The sequence below is a fragment of the Cupressus sempervirens genome, chromosome 1 (assembly GCF_028749045.1).
Source record: "Cupressus sempervirens isolate cs-2001-9-10 chromosome 1, ASM2874904v1, whole genome shotgun sequence".
Taxonomy (NCBI): domain Eukaryota; kingdom Viridiplantae; phylum Streptophyta; class Pinopsida; order Cupressales; family Cupressaceae; genus Cupressus; species Cupressus sempervirens.
In genome coordinates, this window is record NC_143118.1 from 594,284,370 (window position 1) to 594,312,144 (window position 27,775).

Here is a 27,775-nt window from a genome sequence, read left to right on the forward strand (position 1 = left end):
TGCAATGTTAGTTATATAAATAAAAATATGAATCTTACCAGGCCAGAAATAGATTGCTCATAACTCTTTCTGACTTTATTGCCTATGAAAAGTGCCAGTAAAATGTCTTGCTGTTAAGAGGATTACTTTCACGTCTCTTGTATATTCTCTATCTTATGTTATTTCTAGGGCTATTTAATCTGTTGTGGTTTGTGTTCCTTGTTTGAGAGAGGTTAAGTGACCATGTGTTCGAGAGATGTTCTTAGTGTGGCTGTTCAAAATAAATGCATAATGGGATTTTTTTTCTTTTGTAGTTCTAAATAATTTTTTTACTTCAAATATGCTAATATAAATTGTAATCAGCATTTATTTCCTTACCAGTTTCCGATGTGTGAACTAAAGGAGCTAAAATCACAAAATTTTGCTAGCAATCACAACTGGTCAACTTTTCTGTGTAAGTTTGAGGCTGAACCTGGGTTTTAACACAGAACAAAGAGAAGTTTTAAAAAACTTAAGAATATTTAGCGATTTTTCCAATAACTTGCTGTTTCTGAGTTTTTGAAAAAGCAGTTCTGAAACTTAATAATATGTAGTCTGATTTTTGAGTCTTATTTTAAGAATTGGTTTACCTTGTTTTTCTTGTTTCAACATGGTAATTAGGTTACATTCACATTTTAGCAATACCATGTAAACTAAATGATACCATGCTATGATATATTTAATAGGCTATTATAATCAACACACACTGATTATTGCAGGCTGCTTATGCTTTTCTGCTACTTGGTATGCCTTTGGGATCACAGCTTCCTGATGCTTCATGGTCCTCTGCTTGCTATTTTCTCTGCATAGGAGTTTGGATAATTTATGTTGGCAGCCATAGAAGGTATGCTACATCTAGCCTGCAGCTGTCTCCTACCTGTCATACAAATGTCAAATCTCCATTATTGATCTTGGTTTGGGCATTAAGATAAGAAATGGTAACAGTACCACAGGATGCAAAACAAATTACTGCATAAAATATGCTTGTGATGATTTTAAAGCTTTGTGATTGGTATTAGATCATCATATGCGGCCCTGGTTTACCTATTTTTGATTTGTTTTTTCTATGGGTTTTGCAATGGTTTGAGTTAACAAATATAATGCAGGCTATAAAGTAAACTAGAGTACTTTTTACAACTCAGCAAACAGACAAACTCAGTAATAAACAGCTGAAATTTCAAGAAAGATTTGAAATTACAATTGGCCCAAAATATGCGCAAGCTGGTACATTGAAAATCTTCACATATCTAATCCCTACATACCCATAAAATGCAGCATTAGTTTGACTTCATCTGCTTACAACATACACCAAACTGGCAATCCAAAATGGATGCGACCACTCAAAGAATGCTCTCTGATGATCACGAGGTAGCTGGAGTAGTTTTGCAGGTCTGCAAGTAGCAGTTTAGGCCTTCAAAACCCAACATCCACCTGTCAAAAGTCCAGTCACCTTTCCTTGACTTGTATGGCCAGCAAGAATGGTATGAGTTTCCTAGGGAAATGGTATGACCAGGAAATAGCAAGAAAGAATAACAAATCCTTCTATCAGTTTCTGCAATCAGATTTGCAATCTCCTCAATCAAAACTAAAATGTATCCTCTACAAATCAGCTCAACTGTAACCTCTGTAATCACCAAGTATTATTGTCAGACTTTATCTTCAAATAAAGTGGACAATGTTATGTAGAAATGTTTTCGGCCTCATAAATCTGAGGAGAACAATCTCCTCTAACAGCAATAGTAATACCAGTTTATCAAACTTAGCAACACAGTAGCTGCCATGCAGAGTTGTGTATATTATGAGGAGGGAGTTTGTTTCCACTAGGTTATCTCTCTCGCCTCTTTCCTTTTTAAGGATTTTGTCTTAGACTAAAGGGGACGTGTTAGAGGCAACTATGCATTATTTGTTTTATTCCAACTTTTATTCTTGACGGTGACAACTTTGTGTTTTATTGCCAGTTTTATTTTTGGAGAACACTGCTTTTGCTATTTTTTTTTCCATGACTTGGAAAAATTGCTATTGACATATTGTAAGCTAAGCTAAGGAATATCTCCGCTTCTTGCTTTGAGGAAGCTTAATTTGTTTGTAAATTTATCTAATTTATAATTTAATGAAACAAACATTTTTATTCTTGCTCTAAATTTTTTCCTCTTTCATCTGCAAGTTATCTTCTTTCTTTTCTAGCTAGAGCCATATTGTGATGTGCAGATTTGTTTAAAATTTTACACTCTTATACCATACTCTAATGCACATCCATGGTAATATGTTGGTGCTTCATTGATTTTGTTCCGCAATAACAAAATTTTCTTAATCAATGTTAAATTTTATTAATGTTTAATTTTCTCAAGCGTATACCTTCTGATAGAGATAGCCATAAAACAATGATGTGAATTCCATGATTGCATTTATTGACACAAATAATACCTTTGGAAGATGAATATTGAACATTGATGTGAATTTCACGGTTGCATTTATTGCCACAAATGATACCTTTGGAAGGTGAATATTGATTCCTAATGCTTGAGTTAGGTTTGCAACATTAAATTTGTAGACAATAGTAAAATTATTTTTTGTTTTATGGATCATTTGACATTTTGAGGTTCAAAATTCTTATTAGTCATGAAATAGTTGGAGCAAAAAATGTTTGATAGAAGTAAGATGTATTATAAAGTGTGAAAAGCAGGTTCATTTACTATTTTAGTTATAAACAATGATGCTTTGTTCATTCACACAAGTAATTTAATTTGTCATAAAGCAAGTTCATTTATTATTTAATTATAAACAATGTTTCTTATGTTCAGCCGCCCAAAATGATGTATTTTGTCAAGTTCTCTACATGAAATGATTTATTGCAATCTCAAATGCTTGTGAATACACATGGTAAAGTTTTAATATAGCGCTTGTTCTTATTTCGCACTTTCTTTGGATATGTGCTGTTTCTAAGAATAGATTATCTTTGCAGCTTGGGATCAAAGCTACCAAAAAAACTATCTTTTCGGGAAGGAATTTTGGCCCCATTGCTTTGTTCTGTATCATTATTTGGATTTTATTGCATTTTGCACTTCTTTCCAAATATAGACTTGCAAGCCTTTCTATCCATATATTTTGGATTGGTTGGCATATTTGCAGTGGCTGGAAACATGGTTGATCTTGTTGGTTTTCTCTTTCCAACAACAAATACACAAATGTTTCAAGTAGGTAAGAAAATTATTTAAATTTTGCAGTTACAAAAATTATAAATTTTACTTTATTTTTTACATATGCAAGTGGTTCTAAAATTTGATTTTTCTAATCTACTTGCAATTATTCTATATAAATCACATGCATGTGCTAGTATAGATTAGTTAATTGACATCATTGTACATCTTTTACATATGGCCTCATTTCAAATTTAAGCTTTGTATATTAGTGCTTTCTCGAGATCACATACTGATCATTGCTATGTATTACATCTACTCATTTCTTGACAGCCGATACATTCATAATTAACTCTACAACATTATAGTCTTATGGCTCCACAATTGTCCCTTTCCTTCTTAGTATCGATGTACGTCATTCTTTCATAGAAGTATCAATGACTTCTAATAAACTCTTATGCAGAAAGACATACTTCTAAGGAGGTCAATGATTCCCTTGCACCGTATTAGTTATGTATCAACATCATTGATGTTCATTTAATAGTGTTAATTGTTGGTCATTTTTGATTATGTGGTCTTCGATTCTAAAATAATATGCTCTTTGTTATCTTCATATTCTGATTGCCATTCCTATGCTTTGTTGACATGGTTAATCAAGGTGTTTATCACTAACAAATTTTGTTTGACTAATACCACTAGTCAAAATTTCTCATCTTTTATGTTTGAATTTGATACTTATCATTGTCTAGACCCTTCCAAATAATTTTTTTATGAAAACGTCTCAACTCAACAATACCTTCTTCTAAGTACTCTATCACCTCTTCTTGATTGACATCTAACAGCTACTTGTTCTGCCTGCCCCCCTAGATATCGTTTACGGGTCGACTTCAATTTACTGAATACTTCTCTTCCGATCTTGGGAAGTGTAAGTCTGCCTTTGAAGACAGCAGCCAAATCCATGAATGCCATTTCCCCTTAGAAAACTAGTTATAATTTCTTAATGTTTACAACATTAATAGATATCATTATTCTGGACTTTGTTTGGCATAAGTCTTCTTTGTGTGTGTGTGTGTGTGAGAGAGAGAGAGAGAGAGAGAGAGAGAGAGAGAGTTCACCCTCTCTCTCTCTCTCACATACACACATCATAGACAATAAGACTTATTGCCAAATTTTCAATAATCATAATCCTTACCATCATTATCATGTTTGGTAGTCAAGTTTGGTCTATACCTGGGTTGTATTGTATTTATATTGATCTTGATCTTTACTCAACTCGTGGGTTTGCTACAAGTTTAAGATGTACCTAGAGAAAATCTGCTGGTTGGGGATGCAAATTTTTGTAACTATGGTTTGAACCACATTCTATTAAATCGAAAACACAGAAAAAGTTGAGAACTTATTGATGGCACGATAAAAGCAGAATACCCACAATCAAAGCAGATCATACTGCAATTCATTGAAAGGAGCTAGCAGAGCCTCAAACTAAAGGGACATCATCTAGATAGAGAGGTATAAATGGGTCACATCCAATTAGATAGATATTTGTATATATAGAGATGTAATGTGACAGAGGAGGAGGAATATATGTAATGTTGTAAGATTTGGAGAAGAATATACCTAGTTATTGTGTCTTCGTGAATTGGCTTAGATCCTGGTTTTGGTTTTGAGTTGGTTTATCATGGGTTCTTTGAGGTTCCAGCTCCTGGACAGAAGTTAGGTAGAACCCATGGGAACCAAGAACTGCGAGTATCCAAAAATAGGCTCCACGTGCCTGTTTTGGATGTATGACATTTTGTCAAACACTTTACATGAAACCTCTGTCTTGCTGTCCTTTATTTTCAGATTACTTTTTGTAACATGCTATTTTTCTCTAGCCAATTAATAACTATATTTTAAAGTAATCTATATTTGTAACAGGATGAAAAAGGGACAGTTTCAACAACTAATTCACATGAAAGAGAAATTTAACCAACTTATTCAGCTGTTACAATTCATTATTAATGAAACTAGTAATGAACTAATCTTGTTCACATGAAATACAATTATAACTTCCATACCTATTTGTAAATATTCTGCAAATTTTATTTGAACAGACTGATATAAAATCTTCTTTGAACTGGAGTTGAAGTTGATCAATTCAGAATAATATATTTGACCTTCTTAGAGAGATACAAATTCTGCAATAACCTTGAATAAAGCAGAGGATGCTAAAGGAGCAGACTTGTTCTATATTTGTGTGTCCTTTATCCACATCCCTATCTCATATATATATAGGGCACCCAAGAGTCATGTTCTAGGAAAGGACATAACTCTTCCTAGGTTGGCCCCACAAACCAAATGACTAGTTTAACCCACATCGCCGTCTCATGCATAATTAGGATTAGTTAGTAACTCCACTAACATACAATGTTATGTTTAGAACAAATCGTATGCTCTAAAGAGGTGCCGATCAGGCAAAAGCCATAGGGTATTTAAATATGTTAAATTCTTCAAAGGATATTAAAGCTCTGCTAGACCTGTAAGGCCAGCACTTCAGACCATAGTTGGCATAATCGCCGAATAATTTGCGAGTTTCTACTAATCGCCGAGTTTTTCCCTGAATTAATTGCGACTTGGCTAGAGAAAAAATTGCCGATTAATCGCCAAGTTTTTGCAAAAAATCGGTGAGTTTTTCAGAAAAACTCTTTAAATTTTTATTTTTTTTCTAATTTTTAAAAAATTTTTAATTATTTTTTGTTAAAAACAAAAGGCAAAAAGACTATATATATTATGTAAAATAGAGAGTTACAGTATGCTAGTAGAGCTAGGAGGAGGAAAATGTGATTGTAATGATGTTTTTACTTCTAGTTTGACACAAACTATTTACTATTATGCTTCCCACCATCAGCATTCTGCATGAGAATGTGATTTTGTACCCACAATGCATTTATATATATCTAAACTCCTTCTTGTTTCTTTTGTGTTCTCTATAATGCACTCATTAGATGCATCTTCTCATTGAAATTTGCAAAAAAATGTATTTTGAATTAAATTTTAGCCCTTTTTTTAGGTTCTTGAGTTTTCCCGAGTTTTTTTTCTAAATGGCTGAGTTTTTCCTGATTAAACTTTTTGGGGGCTTGGCGAGTTTTTGGCTTTGGCAAGTTTTCCAACTATGCTTCAGACCATTATATTATCTTAGTTATTTTAGGATTAACACTCCCTCTTAACTTGATAATCATAAGGAGAGATAATCATATCTAGCATCATCAATTACGATGAATAAGAAAAGATTGACACTATATCTATCTGAATCTTCTAAGTGTGTGGTATCACTGAACACATGATACAATGTCATATTATCATACCTGTGATACGACTTATCACTTATACTTATGATAACAGAATTTGCATGAAATGCAATATATAGGGTAAAATTTGGAGAGTAATAAAATTCTTCATTTATCCAAGTTGTGACTCATAGGTACTGGCATTCCTATATCACAACATGATCCTGAGTAAAGATCTACGAGACCACAAGATAAAATCTGAAGAATAATAAAGTTCATCTTTTATCCAAATTGTGATTCATAGACATAACAATGTCTACATCACAATGTGATCATGAACTCATCTAGATCTGTCAGTAGAACTCTACTATTTAGTACATTGTCTAAGAGATCGTCATCTCTCATAATGTCTTTTATACAAGTGTTCATTATCTCAGAGATTGTCACCTCTTAAATAATGAATACAAATGGTGGAGCCCATAACAGTCAATAGCCTGACAATAAAATTATTTTACTAATAATCTAAAGAATACTAATGAATTACAATTCAACCATACCAAGTCTTTTCATAAAGTGATCTATCTTTACTCTAGAGAGAGGTTTGGTGAGAATATCTGCTATCTGATCTGTAGTGCAAATGTATTCCAATTTTACAGTATTCCTGTCTACCATGTCTCTTACATAATGGTAAGGAATTTCGGTATGCTTGGACCTGTCATGAAAAACTAGATTCATCGAAAGCTTGATGGAACTCTGATTATCACAATGAATAATTGTAGGATTCATGGCTTGACCAAATAGTCCCATAATTAACTTTCTAAGCCAAACTGCTTCCTGAGAGGCCATCGCTGCTGCAATGTATTCGGCTTCTGTGGAACTTTGTGCTATTGAAGACTGTTTTTTGCATATCCAAGATATCATTGCTAATCCTAAACTGAAACAACATCCTGAAGTACTTTTTTTGTCTTTAACACTTCCACCCCAATCTGAGTCAATGAATCCATGTAGATCCAAATTAGCTTTCTCATATTTGAGCCCAAAGTTAAGAGTGCCTTGTAAGTATCTCATAATGTGTTTGACTACAACTAGGTGAATCTCCTTTGGCTCACACATAAATTGACTTAAGGCATTAACAACATAGCATATATTAGGGCTTGTATTTACCAAGTACATAAGGGACCCAATCATTTGTCTGTGGAGAGTAGAATCTATGCGAGGTGATTTTGCTGCCGCTTCTTTAAGTTTATGTAGATTAGTCTCCGTTGGAGAAGACATAGACTTGCAATTCCACATTCCAAATCTCTTCAAAATATCTAATGTATACTTCCCTTGATTAAGTATAATGCTGTCAGAATTCTGCCATACTTCCAGTCCGAGGAAGTAATGAAGGAGTTCCAAGTCTTTGATCTCGAATTCTCTAATTAGATCTTTCTTGCATTGATCTATGAGATGATCATCACCTGTTATTAGTAAATCAACATACAATATTAAAATTACCATATCATCTTTATCCCTTTTATAATATAAATTTGGCTCGGCTTCATTTTTGGAGAATCCTAAACCGGTGAGATACTTATCAATTCTTTCATACCAAGCCCTTGAAGCCTATTTAAGCTTGTAGAGAGCTTTCTTGAGTTTGCAAACAAAAATGTTAGGATCATGAGTTTCAAAACCTTTAGGTTGCTCCAAATATACCTCTTCTGTAATCTTTCTATTTAGGAATGCTGTTTTTACATTCATTTGATGTACTTTCCATCCTTTCAATACTATGATAGCTAGGACTGCTCTTATAGAGGTGTATTTGGCAACAGGAGCAAAGATTTCTTCATAATCAATCCCTTTTTTTTGAGAGAATCCCCTGGCTACAATCAAGCTTTATATTTTTCAATGCTACCATCAGCAACATGCTTTATTTTAAATATCCATTTGAAAGAAACAACAAATTTTCCTTCAAATCTTGGAACAATTTCCCAAGCATCATTCTTCATAATAGATTGGTATTCTTCTGTCATAGCTTCTTTCCAAGCTGTACGTTTAATAGAATCTGAAATATTGGTTGGTTCTGATTTAGAAAAATCATTCATGTTTGTTGTATAACTAGAAAATCTTTTGGGTCTTTTGCTTTCTCTGATTGTTCCAGATGGTGCATCGAAGTCTTGTGCTTCCTCTACTGTTTTAATGGGCCCAAAGTGGTCTTTTTTTAGAATTTTGAGTTTCTTCAAGATTGAGATTTTGAATTTCATCTTCAATTTCTCCAATGTTCTCCCTTTGAGACTCAGATTCAGTATTTCTTTTAGAACGAGGTAAAGGAGAGGGTTCTTCATGTTAAATTGTAGCTTCTGTCAAATTGAACTGTCCTAGAATTAATCCTTCAATGGTTATTGTTAATCATTAATTATACATACTCAAATAGATCTATATATATATATATATTGTATGCTATATATTATATATAATATAGATATGCTATAATTAATAATGTTTTAATTAATGATTAATTAATATATATAACCATAGAGACATCTCTCTTCACAAGACATGCCTCTTGAAGATATATTTATATATCTTGGAAATCTGCAATTGAAACACATAGAATTACAACAATGTTATTACATTTGCAGAGATCCTAAATCTAACATGGTATTAGAGCCAAACTGCAAGTGTACAAAAACAAGGAAGCAACACATTTGGATGACACAATAAATGGGTGAGATTGCAAGACATCTAAGGATTGTTGTGGTCTAATGCCAAGAGAGCAAAAAGATTATAGACAAGAGCTAGTCATCGCTACAAAGGGTATTTTCACTTCTTCTTTAGTTTATTCACATAGACAATACTAGTATTCAAGCTATTCATTGCAGAAATGGGCATTTGTTTATCGACAAACAATATATTCATTTCTGTGAAATATATCTATGGGTATTTGTCAATCGGAAAACAATAATATCTTGTCCATTCAAACTGGTATTTGAGCTAGTAATATTCATTGTCAGTTTATTTACGACAGGCAAAAGGTTAATTCAGAATTGTCTAAAACAAATGGGGGATTTGGGACAGATTGTACCAATGAAATTTGACCCACTATTATAGTGATTCAGCGAATATCTTTGTGACTGTTAACATATGCTTCATGGAAGAACCATCTTATTATTTGCTTACCTCTGCAATCATACATCAATATTGAGTTAAGATGATAACATGATATTCACATAAAACATCACTATTTTATGTGAACCGTAGAGTTCAAGAAGAATAGCACGGAGGGACCATTATATTACTTGTTATGAATCAAGAGTTGCGATGATCTTCGTGGAAAATGAAAACTACAAGAGAGAGAAGAGTGGGCTAGACATAGCGGAAACCTACAAATATAATGTCACCCCCAAACCAATGATATACTTTTTTAACACAAACAGAGTGCATGTTTGAGAAGATGGGTTCATCACCCATCATACAGGCATCTACAGAGAAGGGTATTTTCTATAGTTGTTTGTTGGAGAACACACTATAATTCTTCAAGTTATTCTCATTGAAAAACACTATAACTAAGATGAATTCGACTTATTGATCACCTTATGCAAGAATTTGTACATGAAGTGAAGGAGTATTACATACCTAGAAGTGCTGCGATATGTTAAGGGGATAGGACTATTTGTATATTATCAAGAAAAGCATCTAAAATTGTAGTGAGGAAAGAGATGCAAAGAAGTCATATCTGTCTCTGGAATATAGAAGCCAGACTAATGACAGAGACACAACCGTTGATGTTCCCGAGAGCTAGTGAACTATATTTCAGTAGAGCCAAAATTGATATATAGAGCATCATTGAAAGGAGTACAAGATAATCATACTCGTGGATACTGAACTCAAATAAAGTCACTATCAATTCTAAGTATTGCAAAATTGTCTTGACTCGCGAATGTAGGTCATAGATCAAATTAAGCCTTGCTGGCTGCCCAGTGAAATATAAGATGAAAATTATTCTCGGGTGAAAGTATTTGTTGTAGCCGCATACATCTGAGAAGACAAAATGGGGAAAGGAAGATCATTATCAGTGAATGAAGAAAAGAACATAGAATCTTATGTGGGGAATAGAATGTAAACCGGAGGCAATTAGAAATACCCGCCCAGTCAGAAATTCATATCCTCGCTTGGAAATATCCACCCATAATTGAGAAAAGGAAGGATGTCTGCAAGGTCATTCATTAGTTGTAAAGAATTAAATTCAATGATTCGACCTAATCAGTACAACTGACTCTTATAGATCAACCAAGAAAATTACACTAAATGATATCATGAGCTACACTTCACAATTTTCAAAGGTTCTGTGCAAGTGAAGTATCAAATGCCTCCAAGGCGGGAACCTTGAAATTATTTACAGTCAGACTCCCCTGCATGTTTTGTTGTTGCAAGACGTTTCAACTTGAAAGGAGGTCAAGAGATAATTGGTGGAAACTTCATTACATTTAATGTGCATATGTGTATGCTAAGACGGTGAAATTATTCCAAATCAGAATTAAGAATTTTATAAGGCCAAAGTTGTCTGAATATACAAAGACGCACATAAGGTTCAATTGAATGTTATGATGGAGAAGTTTATCTACAAAATTGCTGGTTATTGCTGTAATTAGTTGCTGAGTTACAACTTCATGTGAGTTACAAACTCTAAACTTTCCAACTGAGTCTATATATATATATATATAGATACATATATATTCTTTTTTCATGCTTTGGGAAGATGAGTATATGTGAATATTTAAACATATTGGTGTGTGTGGAATGATATATATAAACACCTCTATGTTGAATGGTTGGAGTAAATGAAAAGAATATGATGAAGAGCTAAATAAATACAGACAAAATTTTGTGAAAGAAAAATTCTGAAAGATTAGAGAGATTTTTTAGGAAACTTGGTGTAGAAGTCTGATCTGGAAAGATCATTCTTTAAGCAGTTGCATTGTTAGATTCAAATATTAAAGAGTGGAGAAGTTTTCAAATGCATGAGATTGATGATGAATATGGAGGGAAGACACATTAGCATCAACTTCGTACATGGAAAGAAAGTGTGATTTCAAGGCGTGAGAAAGAGGCTGAAATGACGGAAATATGTGGCCAAAATTAAGAAAAAAGCCGCACATATTGCTGGGGTCATGCTTGCATGCCTGCTTTATGCTGTAGCTAAAGCTTATAATATCGCCCTCCTATGTCTACCAGGCTCTAATGCAACATCTTTAAATTTTCCAAAACTCTAAATTCAACTTGGAGGGGGAATAAATGAGTGAGAATCTTACATTGTAGGGGAATAATAACAAATGTTCCATTCTCCCTTGAACCTTGTCTAAAGGGGAGATGTTCCATTCTAAATAATCTAAGAAGAAAATTTTGGATCTTCATGTGTAGATAAGTATTCTTATATTAGTTTAACTCCTAGTAGTCTCTCTCTTAATTTTAAATTCTAAATTTACTATATAAGCTATTTCTCTTGATTTTTTCCTTTGTATCTAAAGATGATCTTGTAGGAAAAGAAGAATGATACATTAGACATATTGTGCAGACTCAATCTTATGAAGTAGCTCCAAAGAAGTTGTGATCTATAATTCATTAGTCTTATGATGATCAAGTTGGATAAAGTGAGGATCTTTGAAGCAAATATCAATGATGATTGAGGTTTTGAGTATCCTTCCTTATTAAGAGGGAGTTTGACACTTCTTCTAAGGCAACGTTGGAGCTCGAAAGAATAATAATTAGAGGGAGTCTAGAAATACATGGGTGTGACTTCGTGATTTTAATGGGTCCACCTGTATGTATATCATGAGAAAGTATTGACTTATCACTTGAAGGTTGAAAAGATTAAGATATTCAAAGGAAGTTCAAAAGTTTTTATGAGTAACAAAATGATTTTAATGGGCCACACCTTGTCAACATCACAAGAAAATGAAAAGATCCTTAAATAACTTGCATAATCATACACTAGGTACCGAGTACGTAAAATTGCTCGATGATATAAAAGTTGGAATTTCACATTGTGGGGGGTAAACTTAATAAACAATGTTCAAATTCCCACTTGAAACCATCTTTAGAGAGGAGATTTAATGATTTGACATTTATGGATTGTCTTAGAAAGATGTTCTTGCAGAAAAGGAAAGTTGGTACATTTGCTACCAGGATTATAGTGCAGGTTCTGGAAGTGAACATCCTTTATGATTAAGATTATGAAGAGGAAATCTGACATTGCTTCAGATTAAAAGGGAGCAAATAAGAACATGATTCTATCAAATTTTTCAGAGGGAGTAGATCATATCACTTCAGAGGTAAACTTGACATGATTCATGATTATTGTTTCTTATGCACTTATTGACTAACATCATATGGTTGATGATTATATGCATACAGTGATAAATCTACTCTTGTAGAAAATGCTCCATGATTTAATGTCATGTGACCTTGTGATACTAGTGCATTTATCACAAGGATGAGTTATATTAGTACAGATGGGAAAAGTGCTGATATTTTTACCAAGTCTCTTGCAAAGTTGAAATTGTGTACTTCAGAGGTAAAATTGATATGACTTTGTTGTAAATGCATTTATTAAACTATATATTCATGAATATAAAATTATTTTTTCTTGCAAGCTTGTATTGTGAAAAGTGACGACTTTTCTTGTGAAAGGTGACAACCTTTCGTGTGTTCTGATCCTATTATAAAGTGATGACTTTATTTTAGTTGATCTGTTTTCAAACAATGGTTGAATTTCGTGTTATCTTTTAGGCCGAATTTTGTCGGACACATTGATAACCTTCATGGGTCTTTTGGGCGATAGCCGGACACCATGAAAACCCATTGTTTTGAAAGTTTGGGTTATCCTTGTTCTTCAGGCTGGATTTTGCCGGACACATTGATAACCTTCATGGGTCTTTTGGGCAATAGTCGGACACTATGAAAATCCATTATGTTTTCTTTTTTCTTTCTCTCTCTTAGTTTAAAACATAATGATGATTACACCTTATTGTGTAAGTTAAACTTATTTCAATTTTCCTTTGCTTAAGAGGAAGTATTGAGGATTCTAGCCTCTTAGTGTATTGAAGTAAATTCCATATTATAATTTACATGTGTGTTGATGAATTCATATTGATATGCCATTTTAGGGATATCATAGTGAGATGATATCTCCTTATACTCAAGATCATAATATGTGATATATCAATCTTCCCAAATAAAGAGGGAGTGTTGAGATAGCTTTGATTGTATCTAAGTCATAGCTCTGGTAGAAAACAATTGATATACATATCATTTTTAGAATTAGATATTGTTGGCATGTTTGTTCTGACACATTTCGTGAGGCGATGTCTACTATAAAAAGATATCACCTATGATATAGACTTCTTGTTGAGACTTATATTATCAAAGGATAATGTATCCAGTGTGATATATATATATATATATCTATTAAGGTCTTTAATATGACATTCTAAGATTATCATGATAATGTATTCTATAATAATCCTCCTGAGCTAAGAGGGAGTGTTAAATTGTAGCTTTTGTCAGATTGAACTGTCCTAGAATTAATCCTTCAATGGTTATTGTTAATCATTAATTATACATACTCAAATAGATCTATATATATATATATATATATTGTATGCTATATATTATATATAATATATAATATATTGTATGCTATATATTATATATAATATATAATATATTGTATGCTATATATTATATATAATATATTTATATATAATATAGATATGTTATAATTAATAATGTTTTAATTAATGATTAATTAATATATATAACCATAGAGACATGTCTCTTCACAAGACATGCCTCTTGAAGATATATTTATATATCTTGAAAATCTGCAATTGAAACACATAGAATTACAACAATGTTATTACATTTGCAGAGATCCTAAATCTAACACTTCAGAACTTGGGGCTCTTTTGAATGCTAAATTTTTTTCAAAAATTACATCCCTACTAAGTTCAATATTTTTTTGACCAGGTATGAAAATCCTATATGGTTTAGATGTTTCACTATACCCTACAAAAATACCTTTCCTCCTGGAGGGTTCTAACTTAGTTCTCTTTTCTTTTGGAACTTGGATATATACAGGGCACCCAAAAATCCTAAGATGGCTTATATTGGGTTTAACCTTAGTAAAGACTTCTTTAGGAGTTTTATCTCTAAGGTAGGAGTGAGGATTTCTATTTTGAATATATATAGCAGTACAAGAGGCTTCTGCCCAAAGATAATTTTCTAGATTTTGATCAAATATCATAGCTCTAGCAGCTTCTATAATTGTTCTATTCTTACTTTCTACTACCTCATTTTGTTGTGGGTTATAAGGAACGGTATACTCCCTCTTAATTCCTGTTTCTTTACAAAACCTTTTAAACAAATCTAAGGTGTATTCTCCTCCATTATCAGTTCTAAGAGTTTTAATTTTATGTCCTGATAAGTTTTCAGTTAAGGTTTTAAATTCTTTAAACCTCTTTAGGATTTCTTCTGATTCTTTGCATTTTAAGAAGTAAATCCAAGTTTTCCTAGAGAAGTCATTTATAAAAATTATATAGTACCAGAATCCTCCAAGGGAAGGGACAACCATAGGTCCACATAAATTTGAGTGGATTAATTCCAAAACATTGTTAGTTTTTCTAGTGCTATCATGGAATGGACTTTTGGTGTTCTTACCTAGACGCATCCTTTGCATATGTTTGAGTGATCTTTATTCAATTTAGGTAAACCGGTAACCATCTTCTCCATAGTTGATAAAGTTTTGAAATTTAGATGTCCTAACCTTTTGTGCCATATTTCATTCATATCCACAGCTTCGTGAATTAAAGCTAGAATAGGTCGACTAGGTTTTGAATTTGGTTCATACAAATACCCCTTTCTTTGACCAATCAATTTTGCTTTCTTAAATGAGTTCTTAGTCTAGGTTATTAATTTACCTTCCATGAGTGCAACATTATGTCCATCATTTTCAAGTGTTGTAACTGAGATTAGATTTCTTTATATTCCTAGTACATAGAGTACTCCTTTGAGAAGAAGAGAATTTCCTGATTTTAGTTTCAGGGGGCAATTTCCTATTCCTTTGATGGAATGTGTTGAATTATCACTGATGGTGACTTCACCATTAACCTTTTCTGATATAGAGTCTAGTGCTTCTTTGTATCCTGTAATATGTCTAGATGATCCACTATCAATCACCCATGCTTTACTTGAGAATTCATTTGATAGTGACGACTACAATACACGATTCTCAGGATTATAGTTATCTTCTTCTCTAGTAATATTTGTACTATTCACTTATTGTTTAGAATTCTCAGGGCAATTAGATCTGTAGTGTCCAAACTTTTCACATTTGAAGCATTTTATTTTGGATAGATGTTTCTTAGGTTTGTCATTATTTTGATTTTCCCTTTTCTTCTTAAAATGCTTCTTCTTGCCTTTATAGGAATTTGTATTAAGAACATGAAGTTCATCTTCCGTTTTCAATTTTCCCCCTTTCTTTAGTTTTCTGGATTCTTCCTAAAGAAAATCTCCCTTAAGTCTATTCAAGTCAGGAAGATTATCTCTGACACTTACTCCTTGTGCGAAAGTTTCCCATGAATCTGGTAATCCATTTATAGCCATCAGTGTTAATTTCGTATCATTAAGGATGGTTCCTATACTTGCAAGTTCATCTCTTAGGTTGGCGACCCTTAGGAAGTAAGAATTCATTGATTCTCCCTTCTTTATTTGTATGTGATTTAGTTGCATTTTTAGTGCGAGAACTCTAATTGCATTGTTAATGTCATATGCATTTAGTAATGCATTCATTATAGAAAATGTTGTTTGATGTTTAGTTAGCATGGGTACTATATCATTTTTCATTCCATCTAATATGATTTGAATAGCTTTCCTATTTCCTTTACTCCAGATAGTTTTATGAGGTTCAATAGTGGGTTATCTGGATGCTGAATCAACATATTGTTTTACATCATTTTCTTCAAGAATCATCATGATCTTGAATTTCCAAGCATTAAAGTGTTCTTTCCCATCAAACCTATCCTCAGGTTTGATTGTGTATGCCATTGAAAATAAGAGATTGATGCTAGATATATGTTAAGTTTGATTATTTAATTTGCAGAGCATAGGTTCAACTACTAGAGCTTTGGTACCATGTAAATATTCTGCAAATTCTATCTGAATAGACTGATATAAAATCTTCTTTGAATTGGAGTTGAAGTTGATCAATTCAAAATAATATATTTGACCTTCTTAGTGAGATACAAATTCTGCAATAAACTTGAATGAGGCAAAGGATGCTAAAGGAGCAGACTTGTTCTATATTTGTATGTCCTTTATCCACATCCCTATCTCATATATATAGGGCACCTAAGAGTCATGTCTTAGGAAATGACATAACTCTTCCTAGGTCGGCCCCACAAACCAAATGACTAGTTTAACTCAGATCGTCGTCTCATGCATAATCAGGATTAGTTAGTAACTCCACTAACATACAAAGTTATGTTTAGTGTAAAGTTTACTTACAGATTTCTTTTTGCAATGCTGAAGTATGTATATTTCTTGCAAGTACAGTTAATGCCAATGAAGAATCCAAAGTGCTGCACAGTATATACAATCTGAATGCAATGATATAAATATTCCTTCAAGATCGATGTCTATATTGCCGTCAATCTGTATACATTAATCAATTTCTATGTCGCAATATCGGACGACATTCTATGTATAGAAGTCTGGACGGGTACATGGGTGAATGGGCATGTCTCCAAATGGAGACATGACCATTCATCGATGCACCCGATCGGTGGAATGGTCACACCCGATGTGATTAGTCATAACAAAAATATTGCCATTAAGACTTTAACTAAGTCCATTGCAATCGTTTAACAATTAGTATAAATACAATTGTATACAAAATTCATTTCCGAGATATTACTTCAATAATAATATGCATCGACAGTTCTGAATACTGCAATCACCATAATGAAATGCAGATTATATTCATGTAATGCAGATTATATTCATGTACATATACATATCGGTATTCAAGATATCGACATGTATATATACATGAGTATAGTCTCATGTGATCAGTGCAATTTTCTAAACCAAAGCTATTTGTATCAACACTCCCTCTTAGCTAGGGAAGACAATGCATATGAATTTTTCTCATTATAAGAAATAATATCCTCAAGATATATATAAGAAAATCAAGTCTCATGATATTCTTTTCAGTTATGGTGTGTATGGATATCAAGTCACATAATATTCACCATTTCAGATCATGGTATATCCATAGATATTAGGTCACATAATATCTTCAACAGATATCAAGTCACATGATATCCATCCACATGCTCCTTTAACTAACATTATCTTTCTTTGAATATCAAGTCACACGATATTCCTCATGACAGTAATCTAATAATAATAAAGTTGTCACCTTATATTATCAAAATCAATATTCAATTATAAAAGATTATCTCCTTAAATAATGAACATAGGGTACGCCCATGAGTCATAGAGTCACACATATGACAAAAGAGTTTACACTTTAAACATCTTTATTTAATTAATACAAATTTACAAAGTTGAGAGTCAATCTCATAAACTTACATTTCAATCAAGCTAAGTTTCTTTATGAAATGATCAACTTTCATTTTAGGGAGAGCCTTGGCGAGAATGTCAATAGTTTGATCACCTGTATTAATATATTCTAATTGCATAGCTCTTCTTTCTACCATGTCTCTTTGTTAAGGAATCTCTATATATCTGGATCTATCATGAGATATTGGATTCATAGATAACTTGATACAACTTTGATTATCACGTTGAATCATGGTAGGTTTCAAAGGTTCACCAAACAAGTTTGAAAGCAAATTTCGAAGCCACATTGCTTCTCTAGCTCCCATAGCCGCTGCAATATATTCTGCCTTAGTAGAACTTTGAGCAACGAGCTCCAAGAGATCATGGCCGATCCTAAACTAAAGCAGCATCTTGATGTGCTTTTCCAATCTTTTACACTTCCGGCCCAATTGGAATCAGTATATCCATGTAACTTCAAGCTGGTATTCTCATATTTAAGTTCATACCCAATAGTACCTTGAAGATACCTCAATATATGCTTCAAAGCAACAAGATGAATCTCACGAGATTCACACATGAATTGACTTAATGCATTCACTGCATAGCAGATATCGGGTCGAGTATTTACAATATACATCAAGGACCCAATTATCTGTCTGTATAAGGTGAGATCAACTAGCCTCGATTCAACACTTGCTTCCTTTAGCTTGTGAAGGTTGGTCTCCACGGGTGTAGACATAAGTCGACAATCCCAAATTCCAAATCTTTTCAAAATATCGATAGTATACTTCTTTTGATGTAGAAAGATATTACCAGACTTCTGACGTACTTCCAAACCAAGAAAGTAATGGAGAATTCCTAAATCCTTTATTTTGAATTCAGAAGCCAAATCTTTCTTAGATTGATTAATAAGATGTTCTTCCCTTATAATTAGAAGATCATCAACATAAAGAATTATAATTAACATATCACCTTTAGTTACTTTGAAGTAGAGATTTGGATCAGCCATGTTCTTGATGAATCCAATACTCAAAAGGTATTTGCCAATCTTTTCATACCAGGCTTGGGGAGCCTATTTAAGTCCATATAGAGCTTTCTTCAATTTACAAACTTAAGAAGCAGCATCATGAGTTACAAATCCTTCTGGCTGTTCCAGGTATACTTCTTCCTCTATTTTTCCATTAAAAAAAATATTTTTTACATCCATTTGATGGATTTTCCAACCTTTGGCTACTGTGATGGCCATTACAACGCTAACATAAGTGTACCTGATAACTAGGGCAAAGGTTTGTTCATAATCAATTCCTTCCTTTGAGAAAAACCTCTAGCCACAAAAAGAGCTTTATGTTTTTCAATGCTACCATTTGCAGTATACTTAACTTTGAAGAGCCATGTTGAAGACACAACAAATTTTTCCTTAGGTCTCGGGACTATGTCCCAAACATCATTTTTTAGTATGGATTGGTATTCTTCTGTCATGTCTCCAATTTTTGGTGACAGTTCGATTTAATTAATTTGATTAACTTGGTTGTCCAAAATAATGAATATTTTATGAGGACGAATAATTAATCATTTTAATTAAATAAATAAATGATATTAAGTTAATTACTTATAAAGTTATCAAATAAATTAATATTAAAAGATAACTTTATATTTAATTTAATAAAGTGACTTGGACTATAAAATATTTAATAAAGTCACTTAAGAGATAAGATCAAAAATGTTCTAGAAGTCTCTGGAGATGATGGAGAGAAGAGAATAAATAGGCACCCCGGGGCTCCATTCGAATCAAGCAGTTGTTTTATCTCTTTGATTTCAGATTGTGACTTAATCACAGGTGCATTGTGGAACCTAGGGTTTCTGCAATTGTCACAGTTGGCCATTGAGAATGATAACTCTCAATTGGTACGCAATTTTGAGGGTGTGAAATATCATCTGAATTATTGCAGATTGGAAGTGACATTCAGTCATTTCATCGGGGCCGAATTTGTGGCCTAAGGCCAAATTTGGAGGATCATCCTGAGAATTGATTTTTAGGATTTTAGCTATTCGCAAAGGTTTGGAGTTCAGCATCTTATCCGAGCGGGATCTGCAGCATCTAATTTGGATTGTCCAAGTGACTTGGAAAGGAAATCGCAGGGTTAGCAAAGCAAGTGATATTATTAAGTTGCGGCAGAGAGTTAGGAGTTAATTCCGAACCCAGGCCGGAGCTCACTTAGCGGCAATTTCCCTTGAGAATCAAGGCACTTTTCTTTAGGTCGGGCGAAGGTAGTAAGAAATCTGGAAACGAAATGCGGCTCAGATTATGATCTTCACCCCCGAGCCGGACAGGAGCGATCTCTTCAACAATTCATGCGGGAAGTACAGTTGAAAGCTTCTAAGATCTTTGCCAAACTCATTGGACTGGACGGCATTATTCATTGGGTCTTCATTTAATTGAGAGTTGTGTGGGATCTGCCCTCTCAGCCTCAAGAGACTGTCTGCTAGAGCATTGTCTAAAATATGTATACGTCCTGGACATCATTGCTCATAGCTGAAACAATTCATTTATGACCAGCATTCGAGCTAATTGGGAGTTGTTGGTGATCGAAGGGGCAGTGTTTTCATTGGATAAATCTGCTGCTAGGTAATTGGAGGTTTTGCATCTCGTCTTAGACCATCAGCTTTTCAAATTAGGCTGCTAACAAGGATGCAGAGGATTCTTTGATGACCATCCCTTTGACTGTGATCTCACCCGCCCAAGTACCTGCTACGGATCGAATTATGCATCCACATGTTCAGGACGGTTCATGGATAATCCGCAAACTCTGGGGCTGCGTTTACATAGCAAGGTCTGTGATCGGTATCTCAGTATTGGGAAATGAGGGGTGCATTTTCTTCATATCTGTTATGGCAGCGCTTTCCAGGTTCTTGATATTTGATTAGGAAGTTAAAGAGTGCCATGTTGTATTTTCCTTGTCAATACAATTCAATACATTCCTTAATCAATCACTGTTATTCATTAATTTGATTGTTCTAGTTAAGGAATTGATTATAAGGGTTAATTATTACCATAAGACATTGTATTGTAATCTGCAATCGGCATGAATGTAACAGTCCAGTCATTAGTAGCAGGTGGTAATAGGATTTACTGAATATTGCTGTTAGTACTAATATTGTTAGTTATATTTCACTACCTACTGAATCCATTGGGAACACTACAAAAAGTCTTCTACTACAAGCCAAGTGTTTGACGAAATGCTAAACCACTAAACGAGTTTTCTGGTGTTAAAAGAAGCAATAACACATTGGGGTTATTTCATCTTCCACCATGGCGTCTTTCCAAGCTTGATGTTTAAGTACTTCAGAAGTGCTAGAAGGTTCAAGATTCAAGCTCTCACATACGAAAGCATTATATGTCAATTTTCTAGGTGTCTTGCTTTCTCGAATGGTTCCTGAAGGGGTTGCGACTCCATCTCCTTCCTGTATTATTTTCCTTGCCCAAAGTGGCCTTTTAGAGTGATCAAAACTCTCTTCTTGAGTCTCAGGAAGGATTTCAGTTTCAGTTGAAGTCTCTTCAGGAAACTCCCTCTGAATCTCAGGAACATGAGTCTCTTCTGGAGATACATCAAATGTATCTAGTTCATCGGAGGTTTTGGCTCTTCTGAAAGCAATGTCTTCCTCAAGGATGACATATCTCTGCTTAGTTCTATTTGTTTTTGTCCAGGAATGTAGACTTTGTATCCTTTTACTATTTCGCTAAAATCAATGAGAATACCCTTTCTTCCAAAAGGTTCTAATTTAGTCCTCTTTTCCTTAGGAAGATGAACATATATAGGACATCCAAATATCCTTAGGTGACTGATGTCAAGTTTCTTAACAGAAAATGATTCTTCAGGAGTCTTATTGTCCAAATGTGAGTGAGAACATTTATTATGAATATAGACTGCTGTGTTGGATGCTTTAGCTCAGAAGGACATACTCAAGTTATGATAAAAAATCATGGCCTGAGCAGCTTCTACAATAGTTATGTTCTTCCTTTCAGTAACACCATTTTGTTGAGGATTGTAAGGGACTGTGAACTTCCTCTTAATCCCAGTGAGTTTGTAGAAATCTTTAAATATTTCAGAACTATGCTCCTTCCCATTATCTGTTCTCATAATTTTAATGTTCTCACCGAAGGAGTTCTCAGTGATAGTTTTGAATTCTTTAAATTTAGAGAGAACTTCTTCAGATTCTTTGCATTTAAGGAAGTATATCCATGTCTTCCTTGGAAAATCATCAACAAATATCAAATAGTACAAGAATCCTCCTATAGATGGTATAGACATGGGCCCACATAGATTTGAATGTGCTGGTTCCAACACTTCTTTAGGTTTGCTCAAACTATGAGGAAATGACTTTTTAGTGTTTTTCCCTAAGGCACAACCTTTACATGATTCATTGTGAATATGTTTTAACTTGGGCATTCCAGTTACTACCTTCTCCATTGATGTTAGGGCACGAAAGTTGATATGACCTAGTCTTCTATGCCATATTTCATTTGAATCAAAGGTCTCATGTACAAGTGCAAGGTTTGTCTTGGCACATAGCTCATATAAGAGTCCTTGTCATACTCCTATTGTTATGGTTGAATTTTTAGGCCATGCTAGTACTTTCCCTTCCATGAATGCAATTTTATAACCATCATCTTCAAGGGCGAATATAGATATAAAATTCCTCTTCATACCTGGTATATAGAGAACTCCAGAAAGTTGAATAGAATTTCCAGATTTCAATTTTATGGTGCAGGTCCCAATTCCTTTTATAGAGTGTGCAAAATCATCACCAATTGTAACTTCTTCATTTGTGTCTATTTTTATGTTTTCTAGATTATCTTGATATCTAGTGATGTGTCTAGAAGACCCGCTGTCAACTATCCATGTAAAGTTTACTTACATATTTCTTTTTGTTGATATTTGGCTAGATAATGCAGAATAGAAAGCATATTTCTCATATTCATTGCCTTCATTTGATTTCTCAAATTTTGCAAAAGATGCTTGAGGTTTAGATCTATTGGGACAATTTATTGCATAATGTCCATGACCATATAGACCACATCTGAAGCATTGGATTTTGGACAAGTCTTTCTTCTGTTTGGATTGTCCTTTTCCATGAAAATTTCTTTTCCTTTTGTTGTTTTTCTTCTTTTCTTTCTTATAAGCATTTGTATTAAGAACTTGAACATCTTCATCTAGGGTTTTGTGTTTTCCCTTAATCATTAATCTCGATTCTTCTTAAAGACAATCTGATCTTAAATGATCCAGTTTAGGGATTTTAGACTTAGCACTTATACCTTGTACAAAGGAATCCCAAGAGTTTGGAAGTCCTCCTAATGCTATTAAGGATAACTCTTGATTTTCAATCTCATAACCAAGTGCAGATAATTGATCTCTTAAGTCTGTGATTCTCATAATGAAAGCATTTATAGTTTCTCCTTTATTCATGCTTACACTATTCATCTGCCTTTTAAGAGCAAGTTTTCTGCCTGTATTATTGATTATAAATGCATTTTCAAGGGCTCGAAACATAGGATATATTGTGGTATATTTTGCTACAATAGGTGCTATGTGGTCTTGAACAACATCTACAATTATCTTCATTGCCTTCTCATTTTTCTCGATCCATTCTGATTTCTCAAGATCATCTTTAGGTTCCTTTTTGTCCTCTTTTACAAATGATTCCAATTTGTTTTCTTTTAACAACATCATTACTCAAAGTTTCCAGAATTCGAAGTTATCAGCACTTCCAAGGTGATGTTCGAATCTCATTGTGTTTGTAATTTTATAGGGAGAGAGGATTGTTTTCTTAAATTAAAAATCTAATTCAATAAACTTAGTGTGATCTTTCCTTAGCCAAGCTCTGATACCATGTAAAGTTTACTTATAGATTTCTTTTTGCAATGCCGAAGTATGTATATTTCTTGCAGGTACAACCAATGCCAATGAAGAATCCAAAGTGCTGTATAGTATATATAATTTGAATGCAACGATATAAATATTCCTTCAAGATCAATGTCTGTATTGCCTTCGATTTGCATACATTAATCAATTTCTATGTTGCAATATCGGGCGGCATATACTATGTATACAAGTCTGGATGGGTACATGGGTGAATTTGGAGACATGACCATTCACCGATGCACTCGATCGGTGGAATGGTCACACCCGATGTGATTAGTCATAAGAAAACTAATGCCATTAAGACTTTAACTAAGTCCATTGCAATTGTCTAACAATCAGTATAAATGCAATTGTTTGCTGAATTCATTTATGAGATATTACTTCAACAATAATATGCATAGGCAGTTTTGAATACTGCGATCACCATAATGAAATGCAAATTATATTCATGTACATATACATATCGGTATTCAACATATCGACATGTATATATACATGAGTATAGTCTCATGTGATTAGTGCAATTTTCTGAACCAAAGCTATTTGTATCAACATTTAGAACAAATAATATGCTCTAAAGAGACGCTGATCAGGCAAAAGCCATAGGGTATTTAAATATGTTAAATCCTTACGATATTAGAGCTTTGCTAGACCCGTAAGGCCAACACTTTAGACCATTATATTATTTGAGTTATTTTGGGATTAACACTATTAACTTTCTACTTCTATTATAATCTTTTAGAGATAACATAATGAAATATCAAATTAAATAACATGATATATAATTATAACAATAATAAATGAAATGTATGAGAGAATGAAGTACCATACATATAGTAGATGACTATCATTCTGTTGAGCAAGCCTTGGCATTTGGTGGAGAGGAGAAGCATTGCCATGGGCTTAACCCCCCAACGGTGGACCTTTACTTATCCTTGGACAATCTTTTTCGAGAAAGACCTTCCCTACCCTGGAGTTAGGCTTAGGGCAGCACTGTCCTACCACTCGAGCATCCCGGTGTTAGAGTGTTGGCTAGGCAGAATAGAAGGCTATGGATATCCTTTATAAACCTCTCCTCTGTCAGCTAGCATTTTGACCTCTAGTGATCGCTGTGACAAGCATGCCACTAACTATGCCTTGGCCAAAGATTTCAGTGGGCTACTAATTATGCCTAATCACCACCGCTTGACTTCACAACTAGAGTTATATTATTGGACAACCATGAGATGACTCAATTTATGCAATTTTATAATTAGATACTTTAACTTCTGATCTCATTTGTTCTTGCAAGGATGTTCGCTCCTCCCACCCTTTTGGCTTGACCTTTTTGGTCATTATGAGTGCTTCCTAGGAGATCTCGAGATTATATTCAATTTTGGTATCAATTCTATATTCAATGTCATCTATACAAAATTAGTTTCATAGGACCACTTGCTGATCTTATCTCAGAGGCATATTGCCAACATGAATAAGTCAGCATGAATAATAATATGCACAATAAGTATTTTGGTGCTTGCATAAAACATATCATATAGAGAATCGGAAATTGGAACACAAATATGGATTACTTGCAGTGATCACAGTGACTACTTATGATTTTTATAACAATATAATCAGTATACAATCCTTATGCTTGTATCATAACAAGGAATAAATGAATGCATAACCTTCTTTAAGAGATGTGCTACCTTGTGCGGATCCGAGATCATTGTTCTCATTTGGCAGGCTAAAATGATAACACTATAAGAATGATGGCAAGGAAGTTTTGGAAGATATAAGAATATATGCTAGGCTCTTGAAAAAATACGGAGCTTTCTCCCAATGAAATCTTTTGTTACAGCCGCCCTTGGCTTATTGCCGTGAGATATAATGAAATCACAGAGCATGAAGGAGTGCTTGGTAAAAAGGGATGCTTGCATAGTCTTGGTGAGAACATAAGTAACAATCTTGCAAATGCATGCTCGGTTACAAGAAATGGCTAAGGTGGCAGGCTTAAGGCTAGATATTGGTTCCTGTTAGAAACATTAATCTTCCCTTGGATGTATTTAATTGGGATATTCCAAGGATCCCTAAATGTAGTTTGTCCTATTGTACACATGTGGAGGACATGTCATTATTTGTCCTTTATTCCACATGTGAGGACAACTCATTTTTATAATTCCTTTATTAAGGAATTTAGTTTATCCTCCTTAAGAGGATTGTGACACTTTGCACACACCTATTATGAATGTGGCATTCATAGAAATGGGAGTTACACATGTGAACACGTGCAACTCCTTTCTCATCTCTTTAAAAGAGATGCTCCTCTTTCTTTCTTCTTTACACATCACTTTGATGTTATTGTATTGAGCTATTTTTGCTCCAACACTCTCTCTCTCTCTCTTCTCTAGGCAAATTGCCTTCATTCATAATACTCACAAGGCGTTTTCTTTGCTTTCCCCTTATAAATCCTTGTCTCCATTGTTGAACCATCTTGGTGTATGCTCTTGGATTTTGCTTATCTCATGGTAACATTGTTTCACACTTAACTTTCTTGGATTATTTCTCATTCCTTGCTCTATCTTATCGTTTCTTTCATGGTATCAGAGCTTGGTTAGTAATCCTCGTTTTAAGTTTTGTGTTGAAGGTTGCCATTCATTGGAGCACACCTTATTTGGAGACGTTATTGAGAGAAGAAGTTTGTGTTGTGGTTGTTTGCTCATTCTAACATCTTTCTTGTGCAGGTTCTATTGTATCATTCTCTATCATTGTTTACTAACCCTCTTTGGAAGGCTTGCCGCCAAAGGGTTTTCCGTTCAAAAAAATTTCAAATTTTTTTTTGCCCTTGTTTTGGAAGGCGTGCCGCCAAAACAAGAAGCATTTCTTAAATAGCACTCATTTATTATTATTGTGCAATTTTGTAAGATTAATTATCACTATTTAAATAAAAAAAGTCCCTATTATTATTATTGTAGGGAATACTTAGGTTTTCTTATTATTTTTTATCCTTCATTCAATAGACCTATTTCAAAATTTAATTTATTTTTTTTCTTCATCTCTTTTGAAATTTATAATATATATATATTTTTGAAATTTAAAAATTTATTTTAATCTATGAGATTTCAAAATTTTAATAGCTAATTCTTTCCAAATCTACATTCAGTTTTTTTTAGAATCTTACATTTCTTGTTACTCCTGCTTTGTGCCTTTTCCAACTCAGGTTTCTAAATCTCATTAGTGATTTTAAATATTTCTAACATTTTACACATTCCATTTTACTGTATTTTCTTTAATCTTTGTCTCTGCATGATCTTCAGATGTATGTTTTCTAATTTCTTCTGAGCGCTGCTTGTAAACATTTGATACTTTTGCTGTTTTTAATCTTAGTAATGTAATTTTTTTTGCCTGCAACCTTTGTGAGATTCGATCACAATAGTTACCATCTAAGAAATCTGATCGCCATTTTCATTATGGATCCCTAAGTGGCTTATTTCTCTAAGATTACCGCATGCAACTGCTGTGTGATCTCATACGCAGAATTGAAGGCAAACTTCCAACGGAGGTAAACATTTTCATTCTTGCATGATCTCTTGCGTGATTCTCTGGTCTGTTCTTTTTTGTAATATCATCCCTGCCGCACTTAAGATTTAGAGCCGTTTTACCTTTCACCGTCTTCATAGAGCAATCCATCGCCTCCGTTCTTCCCCTCAACCGTTTTACCCTTCACCGTTCTCTTTCCCCGACCCGCTATTTCTCCGTTGCCAGATCCTTTTCTCCCAATCGCTAGACCTATTCTTCATCCGTGAATTTCGATTTAACTAGATCAAGGTCGTCGAAAAGAAAGTTTCAGGCT

The 27,775-nt window shown here is 33.7% G+C and overlaps 1 protein-coding gene across 1 annotated transcript in view; it reads left to right on the forward strand.

Moving 5' to 3' along the window:
* LOC149578825 (uncharacterized) overlaps positions 1–27,775 on the forward strand; it is a 196,151-nt gene that overhangs the window by 47,890 nt on the left and 120,486 nt on the right. The window contains exons 2-3 of the mRNA XM_089831921.1: positions 738–862; positions 2,981–3,216. Of these exons, the coding sequence (XP_089688047.1) occupies positions 738–862; positions 2,981–3,216 (361 nt within the window). The remainder of the gene's footprint in view (positions 1–737; positions 863–2,980; positions 3,217–27,775) is intronic.